The sequence below is a fragment of the Stenella coeruleoalba genome (assembly GCF_951394435.1).
Source record: "Stenella coeruleoalba genome assembly, chromosome: 4".
Classification (NCBI taxonomy): Eukaryota; Metazoa; Chordata; class Mammalia; order Artiodactyla; family Delphinidae; genus Stenella; species Stenella coeruleoalba.
In genome coordinates, this window is record NC_137149.1 from 37,441,796 (window position 1) to 37,463,655 (window position 21,860).

The window sequence follows — 21,860 nt, forward strand, 5'->3', positions numbered from 1 at the left end:
TTTGAGTTACTACCTTTCAGGTTTTTTTTTTTAATTTATTTTTTTCGTTGCACTGGGTCTTTGTTGTTGCGCGCAGGCTTTCTCTAGTTGTGGTGAGTGGGGTCTACTCTTCGTTGTGGTGCATGGGCTTCTCATCACGGTGGCTTCTCTTGTTGCGGAGCATGGGCTCTAGGCGCGTGGGCTTCAGTAGTTGTGGCACGCGGACTCGGTAGTTGTGGCTTGTGGGCTCTAGAGCGCAGGTTCAGCAGTTGTGGCTCACGGGCCTAGCCGCTCCGCGGCATGTGGGATCTTCCTGGACCAGGGCTCGCACCCGCGTCCCCTGCATTGGCAGGCGAATTCTTAACCACTGCGCCACCAGGGAAATCCCACCTTTCAGTTTTAGATTTAGACGTCTCTTAAAAAATCGGGAGGTTTGATAATCCAGAATGTGCATGGCAACAAAGAGCTAGAGCCAAGTTGGGGTTGTTCCCTCCAGATGGGGCGGGGGTGGCTGCTCAGTTAGCTACAGTCCCCAGCACTCCCTAATGTTATCCCAGGCCTGCTTTATTCATTGACATTTCTTGCCATGCCCTGGAGTTTTCAAAACTTCCCTCTCCTGGACTTACCCTTTTTTCTGATCTTTCGAGCCAATATTCCACTATCCATGCTTTTAGTACATACAAGGACTTTTCTCCTGGTGTGAGAATTCCTCTTACTGGTTTGAGTCCTTTTCTTTTCTCAAGAGTGAAGTTTTGAGGAGCAGCAGTTCTGAAAAAAAGACCTGGAAACATAAATTGAGATTAGAGAATGGCTCACAGGACCCTTCTTTATTGTGGTCTGGGGTTATCGGATCCAAGTGTGAGAAAGGCAGTTTGGCATGAGGAAACAACGCCTGCCTTTAGTTGGTAAGACAATTTCCAGATCAAATCAACAGGAGGCTGCCAGCTCGCAGGGAGCGTTTGTGGCAGAACAGCCAGCAGCTGTGGGCGGCATTAGTATTACCTGCTCAGGTTCAGTGGACCTGAGATGAGACAACGCCATTTGGACCAGGAAAGAGGAGAAGAAAGGGGAGCTGTGTGCATTATAAGTAAAAGAAAAGCCAGCCAGCCGGAGGCAAACAGCATTGTCTGCATTTGTCAAAGGCTCTATACAATGCCTCCCAGATGTCCCAGGGAAGGCTGGCCACAATCTATAGCAACTGGGCAAGCATGAGGGGCAAGCAGATGGGCAAACAGCTGACTCAGACACCCCCAGGCGGCTGTTTCCTTCCCCACTTGTGCCTCGACACTGGGAAGTTGCCAAAGGAAGCTGGAGTTCAAATGAGGAAAGACTTTGCTTGCAGTTGCTCGTGGGAACCCCAGGGGGTCATCTGGGGTTAAAACTCAGAGGAGAGGCAAGGTCAGGGTTGAGGACCCAACTGTACCATTCTTCCTGTAGGGAGATTTGGACAAGGGTGCTCTTGGTTACATGGGGAGGGGGCTCACATCCTCTGGGCCTCTGCTCTCCAACTGAGAAGTGATCAGTTACACACAGGTTTCAAGGAATTCCTCTCTCAAATCACCTGTACTTGCTGCACCTGCTCCATGCAAGGCCCATTGTTAAGCACCCTGGAAGCTACCAAAGTGAATACATCTTAAACTGGCAGCCATGGGGAATCTTTGGAGGTTTTGAAACAGACAGTGACTCCATTGGAACCATATTCCCCAGATCCCTCCTCTGTTCTCCAGAGTCTAGAGTCCACCCTCCATGTCATTTCTTTTCTTCTTCTTTAGGAGGCACTGTGGTCAGAGGCAAGGACAGAACTCTGAGGTCAGACTAGAACAGCCTTGTCGCTTCCTAACTTTCAAACCCCAAATGCAGCTACATATTCTATTTGTAAATAATATGGCCTAATTCCTGAACCTATCCGAGACTCCAGCAGCTCAACAGTGTCGTCACAGAGCAGGGTCTTTCTATGTTTCCACTCTGCCACCCTCAGTGGGTGAGGGTTTCATCCCATGCTTGTTGCTTCATGGTCACAAGATAGCTGCCAAAACTCCAGCCTTCATGTCTGTATTGAAGGCTGGAAAAAAGGGGGAGAAGAAGAATAAGTAGGCTTTTCTCATTCTGATCTCTTCCATCAAGAAAGCAAAAGCTTTTCAGTAGTGCCCAGTAGACCTCATCTCACATCCTACTGGCCACAGTGGCCATGCTTAACTTCAAGGGAGGCCAGATGGTGAGCTTCTGGTTGGTTTTGGTGTCTTTAGAAGTAAGTGGTAAGACAGAGGGCGTGGATAATGATCATTGGGTTGGCAACCCAACAGTAAAGGCATACCCAGTTCTCCAGATTTCCAAAGTAGCCCTTTCATCTTTCCTTCATTGTTCTGTTCCCTTTTGGAAGAAAGGGTTTGGGGTATGGTGGGGTAGGTTGCCCGTTTTTAGTAAATTTCCATCCCTGTATCCCTGCTTCCAAGACCCAGATTTTTATTTGTTTTGTTTTGTCCCGTAGACCATGAGTTGAGTACTGGCAGTTTCAAGATTAAGGCAGGATGCCAAGGCTGTGGTTTTGGAAGGTCCCATGGAACTGCCGGACAGGGGACCCTCAGGACCAGAGCCTGAGCTGCCAGATGACATCACAATCACTGCTAAGAAGGAAGCTTGTGTGTGTGCCCGTGTGCATGTGTGTGTGCCCGTGTGCATGTGTGCAATGTCTCCATCTCACCTCACGGGGCTAGGAGCTTCCCAGGGCTGCTCAGGAAGTGGGTCCTTGTGTTTTTCAGGTTTGGGGTGATCCACTCAGTGTTCACCAACCTGCTTCTTTGGGCGAACAGCATCCTGAATGAGTCAAAGCACCAACTTAACGAGCACAAGGAACGGCTCATCACCCTGGGCTTCGGGAACATAACAATAGGTGAGTGGCAAGAGTTGCCCAGCTGCCATCTTGGAACAGCTCGGAAACCTGCAGAGACCAGAATGTCCGTAGATGGAGGTATGGGTTTCAAAGACCTGCAGGGTCCACCCAATTCAACATCGGCCAGACAATCCTCTGTTGTTGAAAATCTTTCAAAACCTCCTAAGTCTCTCATCCTGCTTCCATAAGTAGGGTGTGCTGAGCATAATTAAAGGTTTCTTCAGTGACTCAGGGACTTGTCAGATCCAGGGGTCATCATTTTGATCGCCATTTCTCATGGTCCAGTTTGGTATGGAAATGAATGTCTTTGTTTACAACCTTGGAAGATTGGTGGTTGTTTCTGTTTGTGTTTTTAATTAAACCTCTATTACCAGATCTTTCTACTAAAAGTATAGCTTTAAAAAATCCATAGAAGTCTAATGGTATGTTGTGGTTAATTGGTTTTTGTTCATTTGAAGTTTTTATTTAACTCTACTTAGTTTATAATTTTGGCCCATCTTTATTCCCCCCTTGTTCCTATTGGAGTGCCTGTCTCATGACTCTTCATTTTCTTCCAAAATTCTTTAGCATTTGTGACCTGTTGCTTCTATATTAGAGCACTGGGGTTGAGAAGAATGTGGGGTAGAGGAAGGTGCAATGTACAGGGGACTGATGTCTCAGGTTTGGGTCTTGTTCCCATCACCTTCTAGCTGTGTGACCTTTGGAAAACATTCAACCACTCCGAGCCTCCCTTTTCTCTTTTATGAAGTGAAGGGACTTGAACCATGTACTTTCCATGAGTCCTTCCAGCTTTAATGTAATGCACATCTATCCTCTCTGCACAAACCCAGGTCAGTCCCAGAGAGCAACTTTAAACCCGTTTCCTCACCAGTGCGGTGGGGATGACAAAATTAAGGGGACACGCTACATTTCTTCACCACCCCTAACAAGCAGCCCGCTCTTGGGAAGGCCATTCTCTTTGGGACCCGTCTCCTCACTGGTATCAATAACAGTAACAGCAGTGACAACAATAACAAAAAGTTTTGTTAAGCATTTTCTGAGTGGCTGGCACATTAAACTCTTGTCCCAACACTCTGAGGTAGGCAACAGTGACCTCATTATATGGGTGAAGCCATTGAGCCAGAGAGAAGTTAAGTGACTAACCCAAGATCACACAGCAGATGGACGATTGAGCTGGGATTTGAATTCCAGCAATCTGGCTCCAGAGACCTTGGTGAAGATGGGATTAGATTAATTTATAAAAAAGGACTCTGTCAGCTCTAACATTCTGTTAATCTGAACCTTTTCTCCTGAGTATTTCCCTTGTCTTTTGCATTGTATTGTATTGTGTTACAAGTGTTGGGGAAACTCCTTTTGAATTGAAAATTGCAGTATTCTGCAAAAGTGAGGGTAATTAATGCTAAGGTAATTAATTCTGCAAAAGTGAGGGTAATTAATGCTAAGCTTTTTTGTCTGATTTTATAAGTAGTATCATATAAATTAAAACATATCATAAATTAAAACAATGACAAAACGTAAAGAAAAAATCCACAGTAGCACCTACACAGAAGTGCACTTAAATGCTGTTAACATCTGGTTATTTTTTGGTCTTCGTGCTATGTATTTTTTTATAGTTGAGATCATACTGTACATATTCAATCATTTTTTTCTACAACATACAATGAGAAATAGATTTTACATTGCAACCCAAATGAACACATACCTGTATGTGTGTACACATGAAATAACAATCTTACTATATCAGAGACACTCAAATTTCTATTGTATTTGATTCCATTCATTCAATCCTATTTTATTCCATTGCAATTCCATTAAAAAATATATTGGTTGCTACCCTCTAAATTGATTTCACAACTGAGTTCTGTGTTGTGGTATGCATTTAAAAATACTGGATATACAATTTGTTCTTACTTTTTTCCCATTGTTATTGTAACAATTATTTTCTTGTATCATTAAAACACAATTATAATTTTTAATGGCTGCCTACTATTCTATTGTAAGGATGTACCAAAATTCATTTAACACTTTCTAAATTGTTACACATTGAGGTGTTTCTCTTTCTTTCTCAAAAACTCACAACAAAATTTTACCTAATGCTTTGACTATATTTTTGACTTGTCCTTTAGAATAGATTGGAATTATAGGCCAGAGACTTTATATCATCTTTAAGGCTTTTGTTGCATATTTCATTAATTACTTACAGCTTTTCCCCTCCTTGTTATGAAATGGTCCTTTATACCATTGCCAAGCGTCTTTCAGAAGGTGGGGCCTGTCTCGTGCCACACTTGCTGGCTTCGGATATTCTCAACAGGAAAATTTTTGCTGCTAAGGGTCATTTTCCCTCACAAAGTTGTTTTTAAAAAGTAATTTAAAAATCACACAGGTCAATCATATTCACATAGAAAGTTTAGAAAATACAGTGAAGCAAAATCTAGAGGGAAACTTACATAAGGTTGTATGTCAATTATATCTTGATAGAAGTTTCTTTTGCTGGAAAAAAAAAAAATTCACCTGCCATTTTCCCGCCCAGAGATAACCATTGTTAACATTTTAGTTTATGTCCTTCCAATTTTTTTCTATGTCTGTCTACCTCCCTATCTCTCTGTCTCTGTATGTATACATCACCAAGATATCTATAATTGATAAAAACGGAGCCGTACTCCAGCCCCTTTCGCAGCTGCTTTTGTTCAACAGTGTCTTCTGAACGTCTTTATATGCTGATGAGTAAATTTCTAAAATACCATTTGCAATGGCTGGACAATATTCTGATGTATGGATAAGATCTAATTCGTGTAATTAGTACTCTTTGGGGAGTATTCATGGCTGTCAATTCAGCCATGATATGAAACATGACAAAAAGCCATGAAATAAAGCTTCTAATTCAATGGCAAACCCAAGCATGAATCCACAGTGAGAGTATTTGTTTGTGGTTTTCTGCTTCGCCACTGAATGTTCTAATTGTCCTCCCCTGTGGTCTGTCTCCCCGCTAGTTTTAGATGACCACACGCCTCCATGTAACTGCACACCCCCGACCCTCTGCTCTGCCATCTCCCACGGGATCTACTACCTCTACCCTTTCAACATAGAATATCAGATACTGGCCTCCACGATGCTCTACGTCCTGTGGAAAAACATCGGGCGCAAAGTTGACAGTCATCAGCGTCAGAAGATGCAGTTCAGGTCTCACGGGGTCATGCTGGGCTCGGTACTGGGCCTGACCGCACTGGCTGCCACCATTGGGGTCGTGGTGGTGTATCTGATTTGGATCGGGCGTTCCAAAACCGGGAGCGAGTCAGCACTCATCATGTTCTACCTGTATGCCATCATCTTGCTCGTACTCATGGGGGCGGCAGGGCTGGCTGGGATCCGGATTTATAGGCTAGATGAGCAATCACTAGACGAGTCCAAAAATCCGGCCCGCAAACTGGACGCAGACCTGTTGGTGGGCACTGCCTCCGGCTCCTGGCTCATCTCCTGGGGCTCCATCCTGGCCATCCTCTGTGCCGAGTCCTGCCCCCTGTACACCTGGTACAACCTGCCCTACTCCATCCTGGTGGTTGTTGAGAAGTACATCCAGAACCTCTTCATCATTGAGTCCATTCACCGAGAGCCAGAGAAGCTCTCCAAGGACAGCAGAACCCTGCAGGTGGTCACAGTCTGCAATGGCAATGCCACATCCCTCCCTTCTTGCTTCGAGAGCAGACCTGCAGCCGGGGACGTGGCTCCCCAGGACAGCGAGATGTCACATACAGCCAATGGAAATGTGTGTCTGAGAGAAGTTGATAGCAAAGAGGAAGAGGAGAAGAGCTGGGAAGGGGCCCTGGGCCCAGCCTGCCACGCCCATTTCCTGCAGGGCAATGCCCAGAGAAAAGTCTTAAGGAATATTGCAGCCTTTTTGTTCCTCTGCAATATTTCGGTAATCTGCAAGTTATTTCTTTATTTAAAAATACTGATTAATCTATTTTCCTTGCCGTTTTCAAATAAGGAATAAAGGCAGCTTTTAATCAAAATAATTTAAATGTAAGGTTAAAGTATTAGACTGGAACATAGGCTTATATTCTACAAATTTGCTGACTGAGTATCTGTATGCCATGGACTGGGGTGGGAACTAAGAATTAAAGGTGAGAAGACGTAATCTCTTTCCTCAAAAAGGTCACAGTATTAGTGGGAGAGGGAGACAAGGAAAAAATATAATAGAGTGAATATGGCAAATGCTGGGACAGGGCTATCTGCAAGGTGGAATGGGAGCATGGAGTCAAAGAGGGACTTCAATAAGTAGGGGATGCTTGAGGTGAGACAGAGACTCAATTAGGAGTGATTTTGGCTGCAAATAACAGATAGCTTGATCAGCAGTATCTTCAGTCTTAAAGACAAGAATTCTGGAAGTTGGCTATTCAGGGTTGGCCTGGCCGCTGAACCCTATCATCAAGGATCCAGGCACTGTTCACCTTTCTACTGAATGTGGTTGGCACATGGTCATAGGATGGCTGCAGCAGCACCAGGCATCACATCTGGGTTCAAGACAGGAAGACAGAGGGAAGGATTGGTGCCAGGCAATGTCTACAATTGATGTGACCACCCCTAACTGCAAGGGAGGAGGGGGAAGTGGATGGTTTGCTTTCTAGCCTCTATAATGGACGGTAACAAGGTAGAAAAAGATGTATAATCAGCCACTCAATATTGTCTGCCTTAGCCTCAAGGAACAGTTGGAAGTTTACCAACTGTGATCAAGGCAAGAAAAAGAAAGGCTTGGGGCAGAGGGCACGTGTTGTGCAAAGACACAGAGGCAAAGGACACCATGGCCTATTTGAGTAGCACGAGCAGCTTGTCATGAATTCCATACACGTGAAGCAGGGCGGGAAGCAGGATGGAGGGTCTGGTTAGATGGGTCTGGCTTGAGCAGAGCTTCATAAGCCTGGCTGAGTCTGGTCTTCACGCTGAGGGGAGTAGAGGACCCTCTCAGATTTGTGTTTTAGAATGATCTTCTAGCAGCAACGTGCAGGAAGGATGGAGGGAGGTAAGATCAAAGTCAGGGAAACCGGAACAGAAGCCCCACACAGCTGCCCAGATAGGAAATGATGGAAACTTGAACCAGGGCAGTGCTGGTGGGGATGGTGAGAAGGAAAAGGAATACAAAGCATTGTGTGTTGTTGGGATTTGTTCTAGAGGTACATAGAAGGGTGGCAGGTCTGGGTAAAAAGGAGGGAGAAGCAGCCTTTGGTGCACACAGGCATCGGCAGTGACTGTGGCTGGTGGAATGGTGACGATGCCCCAGCCCACGGGGCCCGCCCATCATCGCAGCCAACTCTCTGCTACCAGCCTCCGTATCATCAGGGCTGCTCTGTTTCCCCAGAAGCTTACTGATTTTTAGCTTCCTCTCCCTAATAACAGTTGGTGCATGTCCAGGGACTGCAACTTTTGATATTACCCTAAGGCCACAAAATTGGGGGTTCCATCTGAAGCTGAAAGGGCCATGTGTCTGCCAACCTAATCTGATTCTTGCTTTGGGTCACCTGGACCTTGGTCCCCCTCCAGGTTGGCAGACAGTTATGGGGAGTTCTGAAGGGAGAAGGGGTCCCAGAAGAGTGTGGCTCCAGGTGCGCCCTCTTCTTTCATCTTATAGACATTTATGGGGCACCTGCTCTGTGTCAGGAACTATGTGGGGGCAGCAGTGAACAAAGGACTTAAAACAGGAAAACAAGAGAGAGAGATATTAATAGCTACAATGGGGCTGCATTTTATATAAGGCTTACATTCCAGAGAGGGGTGTATCAGCTTAGATTCTTATAAAGTCAGAGTTGGTTCTAGAAAGACCCTGAAGCGTATTTTATTTTATGCACCCCAAAGTATGAAGATCTCTCTTTTCCGTGAGTTCAGAAAGACCACTTTCCCTGTGTTGGTTTTTTGCTTGATCACCAGGTTGTATACTTGGCTTGCTTTTTTGGACCAACCTGACCAAGAATAGCACTGCTATACTAGAATCGAGTGGCAACTGATGGTCTCTTGGGACCCGAAGGCCAGGTCCAGGGCTCTGGACCAGGAGAAGGACACGTTTTATCTCTTCATCTCTGTGCTCTGCCCCTGATGGCCCCAGGCACTGCCTCCGTTCCCTGGGGAGTGAGCCAGAGGACGGAAATCATTGCAGGCTGATGTCTTAGGATGACCTGAGCCAACTCCATGGGCAGCACTTTGAAACCCTGCACTTCATCCCATGTTGTGCCAAAGGCATCAGGCAGAGGCAGGAACTGTTTCTGTCCGGGACGAGGAGCTGGCGCAGAGGCAGCGACTGGAGGTGCTGGTGTGCACGACCACGTGGGGCAATTGGCAGCTGTGGGGTGGACAGTAAAGGGTGGTGGGTGTGATGATGGAAGACTTTGGGTGCTGTGGGAACACTGGGGTTCAGGGGAGGCCTCCTCTTGGTGGAGTGGAGCAGTCTGGGCGAAGCAGCAGGTACGGGGAAGGCACGGATGCAGAGCAAGGTAGGGCTTGCTGGATGTGCTCAAGAACTGGAAGGAAACCCATGTGGCTAGAACTTGGAGAGCAAGAAGAGAGAGGTGTGGCCTGGTAAGCCATGGCCACAAGCCAGGACTTAATCCTAAATGCAACAGAAAACCATCTAAGGGTCTTATGCTCTGAGTGACAAGATCTGATTCGTGTTTTTATTCTTTTAAATTAAATTAAATTTTAATGGTGGTAATGAACACATAACCTAAAATTTACCATTTTAACCATTTTCCAGTGTGCGATTCTGTAGCATTTCGTGCATTCACATGATTGTACTACCATCACCGCCACCCACCTCTAAAACTTTTTCACTTTGCAAAACTGAAATTTTGTACTCATGAAACAACTCTCCATTCCCTCCACCCCCATCCCCTGGCAACCACCGTTCTACTCTCTTTCTCTGTGAGTGTGACTCTGGGTATCTCATATAAGTGGAATCATACAGGATTTATCTCACGTGGTGCAAGGACCTTCAGGTTCATGCATGTTGTAGCCTGCGGAGGGAGAGGGATGCCAAGAGCGGCCCCCAGGTTCTGCCTTGAGTTCCTGATACATGGTGATGCTACTTATGGAGATTGGGGTCTCTGGAGGGGGAGCAGGCTTGGGAGGGGCTCAGGTGAAGGAAGCACGTGACTTTAGTACTGGACACATTCAGTGGTAAGGACATCCAAGTGGACATAACCAACAGGCAGATATTTTGGTTTTCTATTGCTGTGTAACCAGTGACCCCAAATGCATGACAAAAACAACCACCTATTTACTATGTCTCAGGAACTTGTGGGTTAGGAATTCTGGCAGGGCTTGGCTGGACAATTCTGTTCCTAATGAAACTGACTGAAGCTACTGGATGGGCTGCGTGGGTTGGAAAGTCCACGATCTGGTGCCTTGGGTTGGGGAGGCTGAAAGGCTGGACTCAGTGGGGACTCTGGCTGCAATGTATTCATGGGGACTCTCCAGCACGGCGGTCTCAGGGGAGGTGGACTTCTTAGGTGATGGCTTAGGACCCAGAGCCAGGCTTCCAAAGGACTGGAAGTGCCAGTCTCTTAAGATCTGGGCGTGGACACTGCACGGCACCATTTCTGCCATATTTTATGGGTCCAGCAGTGATAGCGTCCACCCAGATTCAAGGGAAGGGGGCATAGGTTGCCTTTCAAGGGGATGAGTAGCAAGAATTATAGCCAACTTCACAGCAGATGGAAAGATCTGGATTTCAGGAAAGAAGTCCATAAACTCTTCTTCTTTTATTCTCATTTTCTTTCTTTTTTTTTCTTTTTAACATATTTAATGGAGTATAATTTGCTTTACAATGTTGTGTTAGCTTCTGCTGCATAACAAAGTGAATCAGCTATACATATACATATATCCCCGTATCTCCTCACTCTTGTGTCTCCCTCCCACCATCCCTATCCCACCCCTCTAGGCGGTCACAAAGCACCGAGCTGATCTCCCTGTGCTATGCAGCTACTTCCCACTAGCTATCTGTTTTACATTTGGTAGTATATATATGCCAATGCTACTCTTTCACTTCATCCCAGCTTACCCTTTCACCTCCCCGTGTCCTCAAGTCCATTCTCTATGTCTGTGTCTTTATTCCTGTCCTGCCCTTAGGTTCATCAGAGCCATTTCTTTTTTTTTTTAGATTCCATACATATGTGTTAGCATATGATATTTGTTTTTCTCTTTCTGACTTACTTCACTCTGTATGACGGACTCTAGGTCCATCCACCTCACTACAAATAACTCAATTTCGTTTCTTTTTATGGCTGAGTAATATTCCATTGTATACATGTGCCACATCTTCTTTATCCATTCATCTGTCGATGGACACTTAGGTTGCTTCCATGTCCTGGCTATTGTAAATAGAGCTGCAATGAACATTGTGGTACATGACTCTTTTTGAATTATGGTTTTCTCAGGGTGTATGCCCAGCAGTGGGATTGCTGTGTCATAAGGTAGTTCTACTTTTAGTTTTTTAAGGAACCTCCATACTGTTCTCCATAGTGGCTGTATCAACATTCCCACCAACAGTGCAAGAGGGTTCTGTTTTCTCCACACCTTCTCCAGCATTTATTGTTTGTAGATTTTTTGATGATGGGCATCCTGACTGGTGTGAGGTGATACCTCACTGTGGTTTTGATTTGCATTTCTCTAATGATTAGTGATGTTGAGCATCCTTTCATGTGTTTGTTGGCAATCTGTATATCTTCTTTGGAGAAATGTCTGTTTAGGTGTTCCACCCATTTTTGTATTGGGTTGTTTGTTTTTTTGATATTGAGCTGCATGAGCTGCTTGTATATTTTGGAGATTAATCCTTTGTCAGTTGCTTCATTTGCAACTATTTTCTCCCATTCTGAGGGTTGTCTTTTTGTCTTGTTTATGGTTTCCTTTGCTGTGCAAAAGCTTTTAAGTTTCATTAGGTCCCATTTGTTTATTTTTGTTTTTATTTCTATTTCTCTAGGAGGTGGGTCAGAAAGAATCTTGCTGTGATTTATGTCATAGAGTGTTCTGCCTATATTTTCCTCTAAGAGTTTTATAGTGTCTGGCCTTACATTTAGGTCTTTAATCCATTTTGAGTTTATTTTTGTGTGTGGTGTTAGGTAGTGTTCTAATTTCATTCTTTTACATGTAGCTGTCCAGTTATCCCAGCACCACTTATTGAAGAGACTGTCTTTTCTCTATTGTATATTCTTGCCTCCTTTGTCAGAGATAAGGTGACCATATTTGTGTGGGTTTATCTCTGAGCTTTCTATCCTGTTCCATTGATCTGTATTTCTGTTTTTGTGCCAGTACCATACTGTCTTGATTACTGTAGCTTTGTAGTATAGTCTGAAGTCAGGGAGCCTGATTCCTCCGGCTCCGTTTTTCTTTCTCAGGATTGCTTTGGCTATTCGGGGTCTTTTGTATTTCCATACAAACTTTAAAATTTTTTATTCTAGTTCTGTGAAAAATGCCATTGGTAGCTTGATAGGGATTGCACTGAATCTGTAGATTGCTTTGGGTAGTATAGTCATTTCCACAATGTTGATTCTTTCAATCCAAGAACATGGTATATCTCTCCATCTGGTTGTATCACCTTTAATTGCTTTCATCAGTGTCTTACCTACATACAGGTCTTTTGTCTCCTTAGGTAGGTTTATTCCTAGGTATTTTATTATTTTTGTTGCAATGGTAAATGGGAGGGTTTCCTTAATTTATCTTTCAGATTTTTCATCATTAGTGTATAGGAATGCAAGAGATTTCTGTGCATTAATTTTGTATCCTGCTACTTTACCAAATTCATTGATTAGCTCTAGTAGTTTTCTGGTAGCATCTTTAGGATTCTCTATGTATAGTATCATGTCATCTGCAAACAGTGACAGCTTTACTTCTTCTTTTGTGATTTGGATTGCTTTTATTTCTTTTTCTTCTCTGAGTGCTGTGGCTAAAACTTTCAAAACTATGTTGAATAATAGTGGTGAGAGTGGGCATCCTTGTCTTGTTCCTGATTTTAGAGGAAATGGTTTCAGTTTTTCACCATTGAGAACGATGTTGGCTGTGGGTTTGTCATATATGGCCTTCATTATGTTGAGGTAAGTTCCCTCTATGCCTACTTTCTGGAGAGTTTTTTTTTTTTTTTTTTTTTTTGTGGTACGCGGGCTTCTCACTGACGCGGCCCCTCCCGTTGCAGAGCACAGGCTCCGGACACGCAGGCCCAGCAGCCATGGCTCATGGGCACAGCCACTCCACGGCATGTGGGATCCTCCCAGCCCAGGGCACGAACCCGTGTCCCCTGCATTGGCAGGCGGACTCTCAACCACTGTGCCACCAGGGAAGCCCTGGAGAGTTTTTTTCATAAATGGGTGTTGAATTTTCTTGAAAGCTTTTTCTGCATCTATTGAGATGATCATATGGTTTTTAGCCTTCAGTTTGTTAATATAGTGTATCACATTGATTTGTGTGTATTGAAGAATCCTTGCATTCCTGGGATAAACCCCACTTGATCATGGTCTATGATCTTTTTAATGTGTTGTTGGTTTCTGTTTGCTAGTATTTTGTTGAGGATTTTTTCATGTATGTTCATCGGTGATAATGGCTTTCTTTTTTGTAGTTTTCTTTTTTTGTGATATCATTGTCTGGTTTTGGTATCAGCGTGATGGTGGCCTCATAGAATGAGTTTGGGAGTGTTCCTCCCTCTGCTATACTTTGGAAGAGTTTGAGAAGGATAGGAGTTAGCTCTTCTCTAAATGTTTGATAGAATTCACCTGTGAAGCCATCTGGTTCAGGGCTTTGGTTTGTTGGAAGATTTTTAATCACAGTTTCAATTTCAGTGCTTATGATTGGTCTGTTCATATTTTCTATTTCTTCCTGGTTTAGTCTTGGAAGTTTGCACTTTTCTAAGAATTTGTCCATTTCTTCCAGGTTGTCCATTTTATTGGCATATAGTTGCTTGTAGTTGTCTCTCATGATCCTTTGTATTTCTGCAGTATCAGTTGTTACTTCTCCTTTTTCATTTCTAATTCTGCTGATTTGAGTCCTCTCCCTTTTTTTTCCTTGATGATTATGGCTAATGGTTTATCAATTTTGTTTATCTTCAAAGACCCAGCTTTTAATTTTATTGATCTTTGCTATTATTTCCTTCATTTCTTTTTCATTTATTTCTGAGCTGATCTTTATGATTTCTTTCCTTCTGCTAACTTTGGGGTTTTCTTTGTCCTTCTTTCTCTAATTGTTTTAGGTGTAAGATTAGGTTGTTTATTTGAGATTTTTCTTGTTTCTTGAGGTAGGATTGTATTGCTATAAACTTCCCTCTTAGAACTGCCTTTGCTGCATCCCATAGGTTTTGGTCATCGTGTTTTCATTGTCATTTGTTTCTAGGTATTTTTTGATTTCCTCTTTGATTTCTTCAGTGATCTCTTGGTTATTTAGGAGTGTAATGGTTAGCCTCCATGTGTTTGTTTTTTTTACAGTTTTTTTTTTCCTGTATTTGATATCTAGTCTCATACGTTGTGGTTGGAAAAGGTACTTGATACAATTTCAGTTTTCTTAAATTTATACCAAGGCTTGATTTGTGACCCAAGATATGATCTATCCTGGAGAATGTTCCATGAGCACTTGAGAAGAATGTGTATTCTGTTGTTTTTGGATGGAATGTCCTATAAATATCAATTAAGTCTGTCTGGTCTAATATGTCTTTTAAAGCTTGTGTTTCCTTATTTATTTTCATTTTGGATGATCTGTCCATTGGTGAAAGTGGGGTGTTAAAGTCCCCTACTATGATTGTGTTACTGTCGATTTCCCCGTTTATGGCTGTTAGCATTTGCCTTATGTATTGAGGTGCACCTATGTTGAGTGCAAAAATATTTACAATTGTTATGTCTTCTTCTTGGATTGATCCCTTGATCATTATGTAGTGTCCTTCTTTGTCTCTTGTAATAGTCTTTATTTTAAGGTCTATTTTGTCTGATATGAGTATAGCTACTCCAGCTTTCTTTTGATTTCCATTTGCATGGAATATCTTTTTCCATCCCCTCACTTTCAGTCTGTACGTGTCCCTAGGTCTGAAGTGGGTCTCTTGTAGACAGCATATATACAGGTCTTGTTTTTGTATCCATTCAGCCAGTGTATGTCTTTTGGTCGGAGCATTTAATCCATTTACATTTAAGGTAATTATTGATATGTATGTTCCTATTACCATTTTCCTAATTGTTTTGGGTTTGTTATTGTAGGTCTTTTCCTTCTCTTGTGTTTCCTGCCTAGAGAAGTTCCTTTAGAATTTGTGATAAAGCTGGTTTGGTGGTGCTGAATTCTCTTAACTTTTGCTTGTCTGTAAAAGTTTTAATTTCTCCATCGAATCTGAATGAGATCCTTGCTGGGTAGAGTAATCTTGGTTGTAGGTTGTTCCCTTTCATCACTTTAAATATGTCCTGCCACTCTCTTCTGGCTTGCAGAGTTTCTGCTTAAAGATCAGCTGTTAACCTTATTGGGTTTCCCTCTTATGTTATTTGTCACTTTCCCCTTGCTGCTTTTAATATTTTTTCTTTGAAGTTAATTTTTGATAGTTTGATTAATATGTGTCTTGGCATGTTTCTCCTTGGATTTATCCGGTATGGGACTCTCTGTGCTTCCTGGACTTGATTGACTATTTCCTTTCCCATATTAGGGAAATTTTCAACTCTAATCTCTTCAAATATTTTCTCAGTCCCTTTCTTCTTTCTCTTCTTCTTCTGGGACCCCTATAATTCGAATGTTGGTGCGTTTAATGTTGTCCCAGAGGTCTCTGAGACTGTCCTCAATTCTTTTCATTCTTTTTTATTTATTCTGCTCTGCAGTAGTTATTTCCACTATTTTATCTTCCAGGCCACTTATCCATTTTTCTGCCTCCGTTATTCTGCTGTTGATTCCTTCTAGAGTATTTTTAATTTCATTTATTGTGTTGTTCATCATAGTTTGTTTGCTCTTTAGTGCTTCTAGGTCCTTGTTAAACATTTCTTGTATTTTCTCCATTCTAGTTCCGAGATTTTGGATCATCTTTACTATCATTATTCTGAATTCTTTTTCAGATAGACTGCCTATTTCCTCTTCATTTGTTAGGTCTGCTGGGTTTTTACCTTGCTCCTTCATCTGCTGCCTATTTCTCTGTTTTCTCATTTTGTTTAACTTACTGTGCTTGGGGTCTCCTTTTCGCAGGCCTCAGGTTCTTAGTTCCCATTATTTTTGGTGTCTCCCCCCAGTGGGTGAGGTTGGTTCAGTGGCTGTGTAGGCTTCCTGGTGGGGGGGACTGGTGCCTGTGTTCTGGTGGGTGGGACTGTATCTTGTCCTTCTGGTGGGGAGGGCCATGTCCAGTGCTGTGTTTTGGAGTGTCTTTGAACTTAATATGATTTTAGGCAGCCTCTCTGCTAATGGGTGGGGCTGTGTTCCTGTCTTCCTAGTTGTTTGGCATGGGGTGTCCAGCACTGGAATTTGCTGGCCGTTGGGTGGAGCTGGGTCTTAGTGTTGAGATGGAGATCTCTGGGAGAGCTCTTGCCAATTGATATTACGTGGGGCTGGGAGGTTTCTGGTGGTCCAATGTGCTGGACTAGGTCCTCCCACCTCAGAGGCTCAGGCCTGACACCTGGCCTGAGCACCAAGACCCTGCCAGTCACATGGCTCAGAAGAAAAGGAAGAGAGAAAAAAACCAAAAACAAACAAAAAATGAACAGACAGAACCCTCGGACAAATGGTAAACGCAAACCTGTACAGACAAAATCACACGAAGAAGCATACACACTCACAAAAAGAGAAAAAGGAAAAAATATATATATATTAAAAAAAAAGAAGACAGCAACCAAACCAATATATTAAAAAAAAAAGGAAGAGAGCAACCAAACCAATAAACAAATCCACCAATGATAATAAGTACTAAATACTAAACTAAGATAAACGTAAAACCAGAAACAAATTAGATGTAGAAAGCAAACTCCAAGTCTACAGTTGCTCCCAAAATCCACTGCCTCAATTTTGGGAACACTCGTTGTCTATTCAGGTATTCTTCAGATGCAGGGTTTATCAAGTTGATTGTGGGGATTTAATTTGCTGCTCTGGGGCTGCATGGAGAAATTTTCCTTTCCCTTCTTTATTAGCACAGCTCCTGGGGTTCAGCTTTGGTTTAGGCCCTGCCTCTGTGTGTAGGCTGCCCTCAGGAGTCTGTTACCCGCCCAGACAGGGGGAGGCAGGGGTACGGTAGTCATAATTGGGATGTGGGGCGAACCTGAGGCAGCAGAGACTGGTGTGATGTTACAATAGCCTGAGCTGTGCCGTGCGTTCTCCCGGGGAACTTGTCCCTGGATCATGGGACCCTGGCAGTGGCGGGCTGCACAGGCTCCCAGGGTGGGTATGGCTAGTGACCTGTGCTTACACACAGGATACTTGGTGGCAGCAGCAGCAGCGTTAGTGGTTCGTGCCTGTCTCTGGTGTCTGAGCTGTTAGCCGCGGATTGCGCCTGTATCTGGAGCTCATTTAGGTGGTGCTCTGACCCCTGTGTGCAGGCAGGGGAGGAATCCCCTCTCCTTGTGCACCCTGAAACAATGGTCTCTTGCCTCTCCGGCAGGTCCAGACTTTTTCCTGGACTCCCTTCCAGCTAGCTCTGGCGCACTAGCCCCTTCAGGCTGTGTTCACGCCGCCAACCCCAGTCCTTTCCCTGGGGTCTGACCTTCAAAGCCCGAGCCTCAGCTCCCAGCCCCCGCCCGCCCCGGTGGGTGAGCAGACAAGCCTGTCGGGCTGGTGAGTGCTGGTCGGCACCGATCCTCTGTGCGGGAATCTCTCCACTCTGCCCTCTGCACCCCCGTTGCTGCGCTCTCCTCCGTGGCTCCGAAGCTCCCCACTCCGCTTCCCGCAGTCTCCGCCCGCGAAGGGGCTTCCTAGTGTGTGGAAACCTTGCCTCCTTCACAGCTCCCTCCCAGAGGGGCAGATCCCACCCCTATTCTTTTGTCTCTGTTTTTTCTTTTGCCCTACCCAGGTACGTGGGGAGTTTCTTGCCTTTTGGGAAGTCTGAGGTCTTCTGTCAGCATTCAGTAGTTGTTCTGTAGGAGTTGTTCCACATGCAGCTGTGTTTTTGATGTATTTATGGGGAGGAAGGTGATCTCCACGTCTTACTCTTCTGCCATCTTGAAGGTCTCTTCCTTTTCTTCTCATTTTCCCTGGCTTCTTGACAATATATCCTCTGTGTGCCCACTGAGGGCCAGCAGTGCTGTGAGTGATGAGGGTGCAACATGCCCCAGAGCTCTGGTCTTCCTCCTATGGGGCCTATAAACCAGATGGCAGGACTAGCAACAAAAAATCAAACAGCAGAAATGCCTATAGTGCTGCGTGCCCTGCAGGGAAGTAAGAAAAGATGGGCATGAGGTGGTGATTGGATGGCCATGGTAGATCACATGGCCAAGTTGGTGGGAAGGGCTTTCTCAGGCGGTGGGATTAGAGACCAGAGCTGGATGGCAGAAGGAGCCATGGGTGCTCCAGGCAGAGGAATCAGCCTGTGCAAAACCCTGGGTGGGAAGAACTTTCCTCCTTTGAGAAGAGGAGGAAGGCCATGTGACTGGGGTGGGTGGGGGGGGACAATCTGGGGAGCTGGGCTGGGGGGTGGTAAGGGACCATCTAACAGAGGGCTCTGCCATCCCATGTAGCAGGTAGATTTTATTTTAGATGTGCTGTGAAGCCCTTGGATGTTTAACCAGGAAAGGGACACCATCTTACATAAATAGTTAATCTGGCGATGAGTGGTGAATAGACTGTAGGCTGAGAGCTTAAGCAAGGGGCCACTGCAATGGTCCAGGTGAGAGATGGGGGTGGTGGCCTGGCAGGTGGAGTGGAGAGAAACGGGTGGATTGAGAATTGATGGATTGGGTGGCAGGCGGATTGTTATGAGAATGAGTGAGAAGGTGAAGATGATGCCTGAAAATTTGATTGAGCCTCTGGGAGGAACATGTTGCTGAGGAGACGGGGAGAAATGGGAATGTAATGTTGAGTTTGAGATGCATTTTAGACAACCAAGTAGCCGGTGGGATATACGAGTCTGTAATTCTCAAGCGTGGACCAGGATGGTGATCTAGATTGGGAAGTCGTAGGCCCATAGCTGGTATTTACAACCAGGACTGGGTGAGATCATCAGGGGTCATGGGTATAGGGTAGAGAAGAGGACCCAGGAATGAATGAGCCCTGGGACCAGCCAACATTAAGAGACTGAGCAAAGGAGGAGGAACCAGCTAAGGAGGGCGGGAAGAACCAGCTGGCATGGGAGGATGACGCTTAAGGACCCAGAACACAGAGAACACAGTGGGCTAGAGATATAAGCCCACGAGTGTTCTATATGGAGATGTTAATGAAAGCCACGTGTATCAGATACCCATTGCTGCGTAAGAAATGAGCCCTAAACTCGGCAACTTAAAACAACAGACATTTCTTATTTCACAGCTTCTCTGGGTCAGGAATCTGAGTGTGACTTAGCTGGGTGGCTCTGCTCAGGGTCCCTTACAGGCTGTGGTCAAAGTGCCCACTGGGGCTGCAGTCATTTCATGGCTGGATTTTGGAGGGGAAGGGGGTCTGCTTCTAAACTCAATTATGTGGCTGTTGGAAGGATTCAGTTCCTGGTGGGCTGTTGGGCTGAGGGTTTGAGTTCCTTGCTGGCTGCGGGCCTGAGATCCCCCTCAGTTCCTGGCCATGGGGCCTCCCCATAGGCTGGCTCACATGGCAGCCAGCTTCCTCTCTTGCAAGAGGGGGTGAGCAAGATGGACTCCAGAGTCCTTTTGTAACCTAATCTCACAAGTGACATCCCATGACTTGTGTCATATTCTGTTGGTTAGAAGAGAGTCACTAGATTCAGTCCAACTCAAGGGGACAGGGCTCCACAAGATTCCCAGGAGGTGGGACCATTGGGAGTCACCCGAGAGGCTGCCTGCCACAGTGTAGGGGTAGAGAAAGTTGTAGAAATATCATTGTGAGAGGGAAGCAGGTCTAGGAGCCCAACAATTTAGGGGGAGGTAGAGGAGGAGGAACTGGGACAGGGAGGCTGAGAAGGGGGAACCAGTGTGTAGGTTCCATGAGCACCAAAAATAATAGGTTATTGCTTTATGTTTTGCAGACTTAGTTGCCATTTTATTCTCACCTGAGCCCTCTGAGACAGGTGTTAGTATTCCCATCTTATAGGTGAGGAAACTGTGGCTTGGAGATGTTAAATTATAGTCTGTAAGTGGCAGGAACCCAGGGCTGGTTCCACGGCATGTGCTTCTCTTCCCGATCAGGGGGATGTGGGCAGGGCCTGGGCTGCCTCTCTTAGCCAAGAACAAGGCAGAAAAAGGACCACAGAACTCACCAGCCCAGACCCACGTGGCTGGGACCCCTGAGTACCAATGGTGAAATGTAAAGATGGGTGTGGGAAACAGGGAGCACCACTGTAGGAAAACACTGGGGGCTATGGGAACACACAGGGAGTTCCTGCCTGACTGGTTAGATCAAGGAGGACTTCCTGGAAGGGGAGGTGTCTCAGGACTTGGAAGAAGGTAGGACTTAGCAGAAGGAAGACAGGGAGTCCCTGATAGAGGAAGAGGCAGGAGCAAAACTCTGAAGGCTGGGGAAAGGCACATTTGGGGGCTGTGCACAGCCCAGGAGGGCCAGAGTGAAGGCTGTGACGAGAGATGTGGAGACGTGGATGTGTTCCCGATCACTGAGGGAATTTGGACTGTCTCCTGAAGGCATTTGGAGCCCTGGTGAGTGGTCAGCAGAGGAATGACAAGGTCAGATGTGTGCTTTATAAAGATCACTCTGAAGCCACATGATGTGCTGGAGCGGGGTGGGGGGAGAATCGAAGGCACCCACCGTAGTCGGGGGGATCATGGGAGGCATCGCAGCAGTCCGGGGAAGAGGAGACGGAGGACCAGACCAAGGTGAGGGCTGTGGGGATGGAGAGAACCAGGTAGGTGTGAAGAGCATTCATGCAGGATCGGGGCTCAGTGGACTGGCGCAGTGGACTCTATAGAGATGGGAAACACGCAGGGGCTGCTTACCCCTGTGACAGGTGTGACTCGGTCTCCCTGAGTCCAAGTCAGCACCTGGGTTTGTGGGGGGCCCCCGGGCGGCTGCTAGGACCACTTCCTCTTCTCTTGCAGCTCTGGATCCCTCCCGCCTTTGGCTGCCGCCCCGAGTATGACAACGGATTGGAGGAAATTGTCTTTGGCTTTGAACCCTGGATAATAGTGGTCAACCTGGCCATGCCTTTTTCTATTTTCTACCGAATGCACGCAGCTGCCTCCCTCTTTGAGGTCTATTGTAAGATATAATCTGTGTCCACATCAAAGACTGAGGAGAGAGCTAACAAGAGAATTCAGTGGAGCCACCTGGGAAAGGCGAGGTCGGGCAAATATTGCCTTACAAATGTGAGAAGGGCTGCCTTTTGTCTGCGATAATTGTTTTTCCCATGAGCTGGAATTGCCCATCACCCTGGATGAGTGTAAACCAGTTAGATCAAAATCTGAGATGGCTGAAGTCTGCCCTTGGTTAGTTAATTCTAATTGAATCTAAATTATTTGATCTCCTTCGAAATGAGATCCTCTGTTTTAGAATAATGTGATTTCAGGTTGGAAAAAAATATATCCAGTTTGTTTTTCATTAAAATATTTTCTGTTATCATGTTACTATATACAACCTTTTCCTGACCATCTGCATAGTCTAATCACCTTTAAATTTTATCTTTCCCAGAGCTGATGAATGTAGCTAAAATCACATTTAGTTTATATTGTACTTTCTGAATACGTTTCATTTTTTGAACAAAGTTATTTTTATTGTCTGGATGGAAATTTGTGTATAGATCAATATAAAGACATATTTCTCACCTGAAATTTTGGTATATTTTCATTTGTAAAGTTTTTTTAATACATTAGTATCTTTCACTATAAATATATGTATGCTTATTTTAGAAAATTAGGACATTTCAGAAGAGTAGAGAGAAAAATCCCCTAAGATGCCATTGTTCAATTGACAG

General features: G+C 44.9%; 1 protein-coding gene across 1 annotated transcript in view; it reads left to right on the forward strand.

The window, feature by feature from the left end:
- The window catches only part of OTOP1 (otopetrin 1), a gene marked incomplete at its 5' end in the record, with an annotated part of 42,683 nt that extends 21,317 nt beyond the window's left edge, over window positions 1-21,366 (forward strand). The window contains 3 exons of the mRNA XM_079920344.1: window positions 2,739-2,869; window positions 5,860-6,785; window positions 20,989-21,366. Of these exons, the coding sequence (XP_079776470.1) occupies window positions 2,739-2,869; window positions 5,860-6,785; window positions 20,989-21,159 (1,228 nt within the window). The 3' untranslated portion in view covers window positions 21,160-21,366. The remainder of the gene's footprint in view (window positions 1-2,738; window positions 2,870-5,859; window positions 6,786-20,988) is intronic.
- Between the last annotated feature and the right edge of the window lie 494 nt (window positions 21,367-21,860).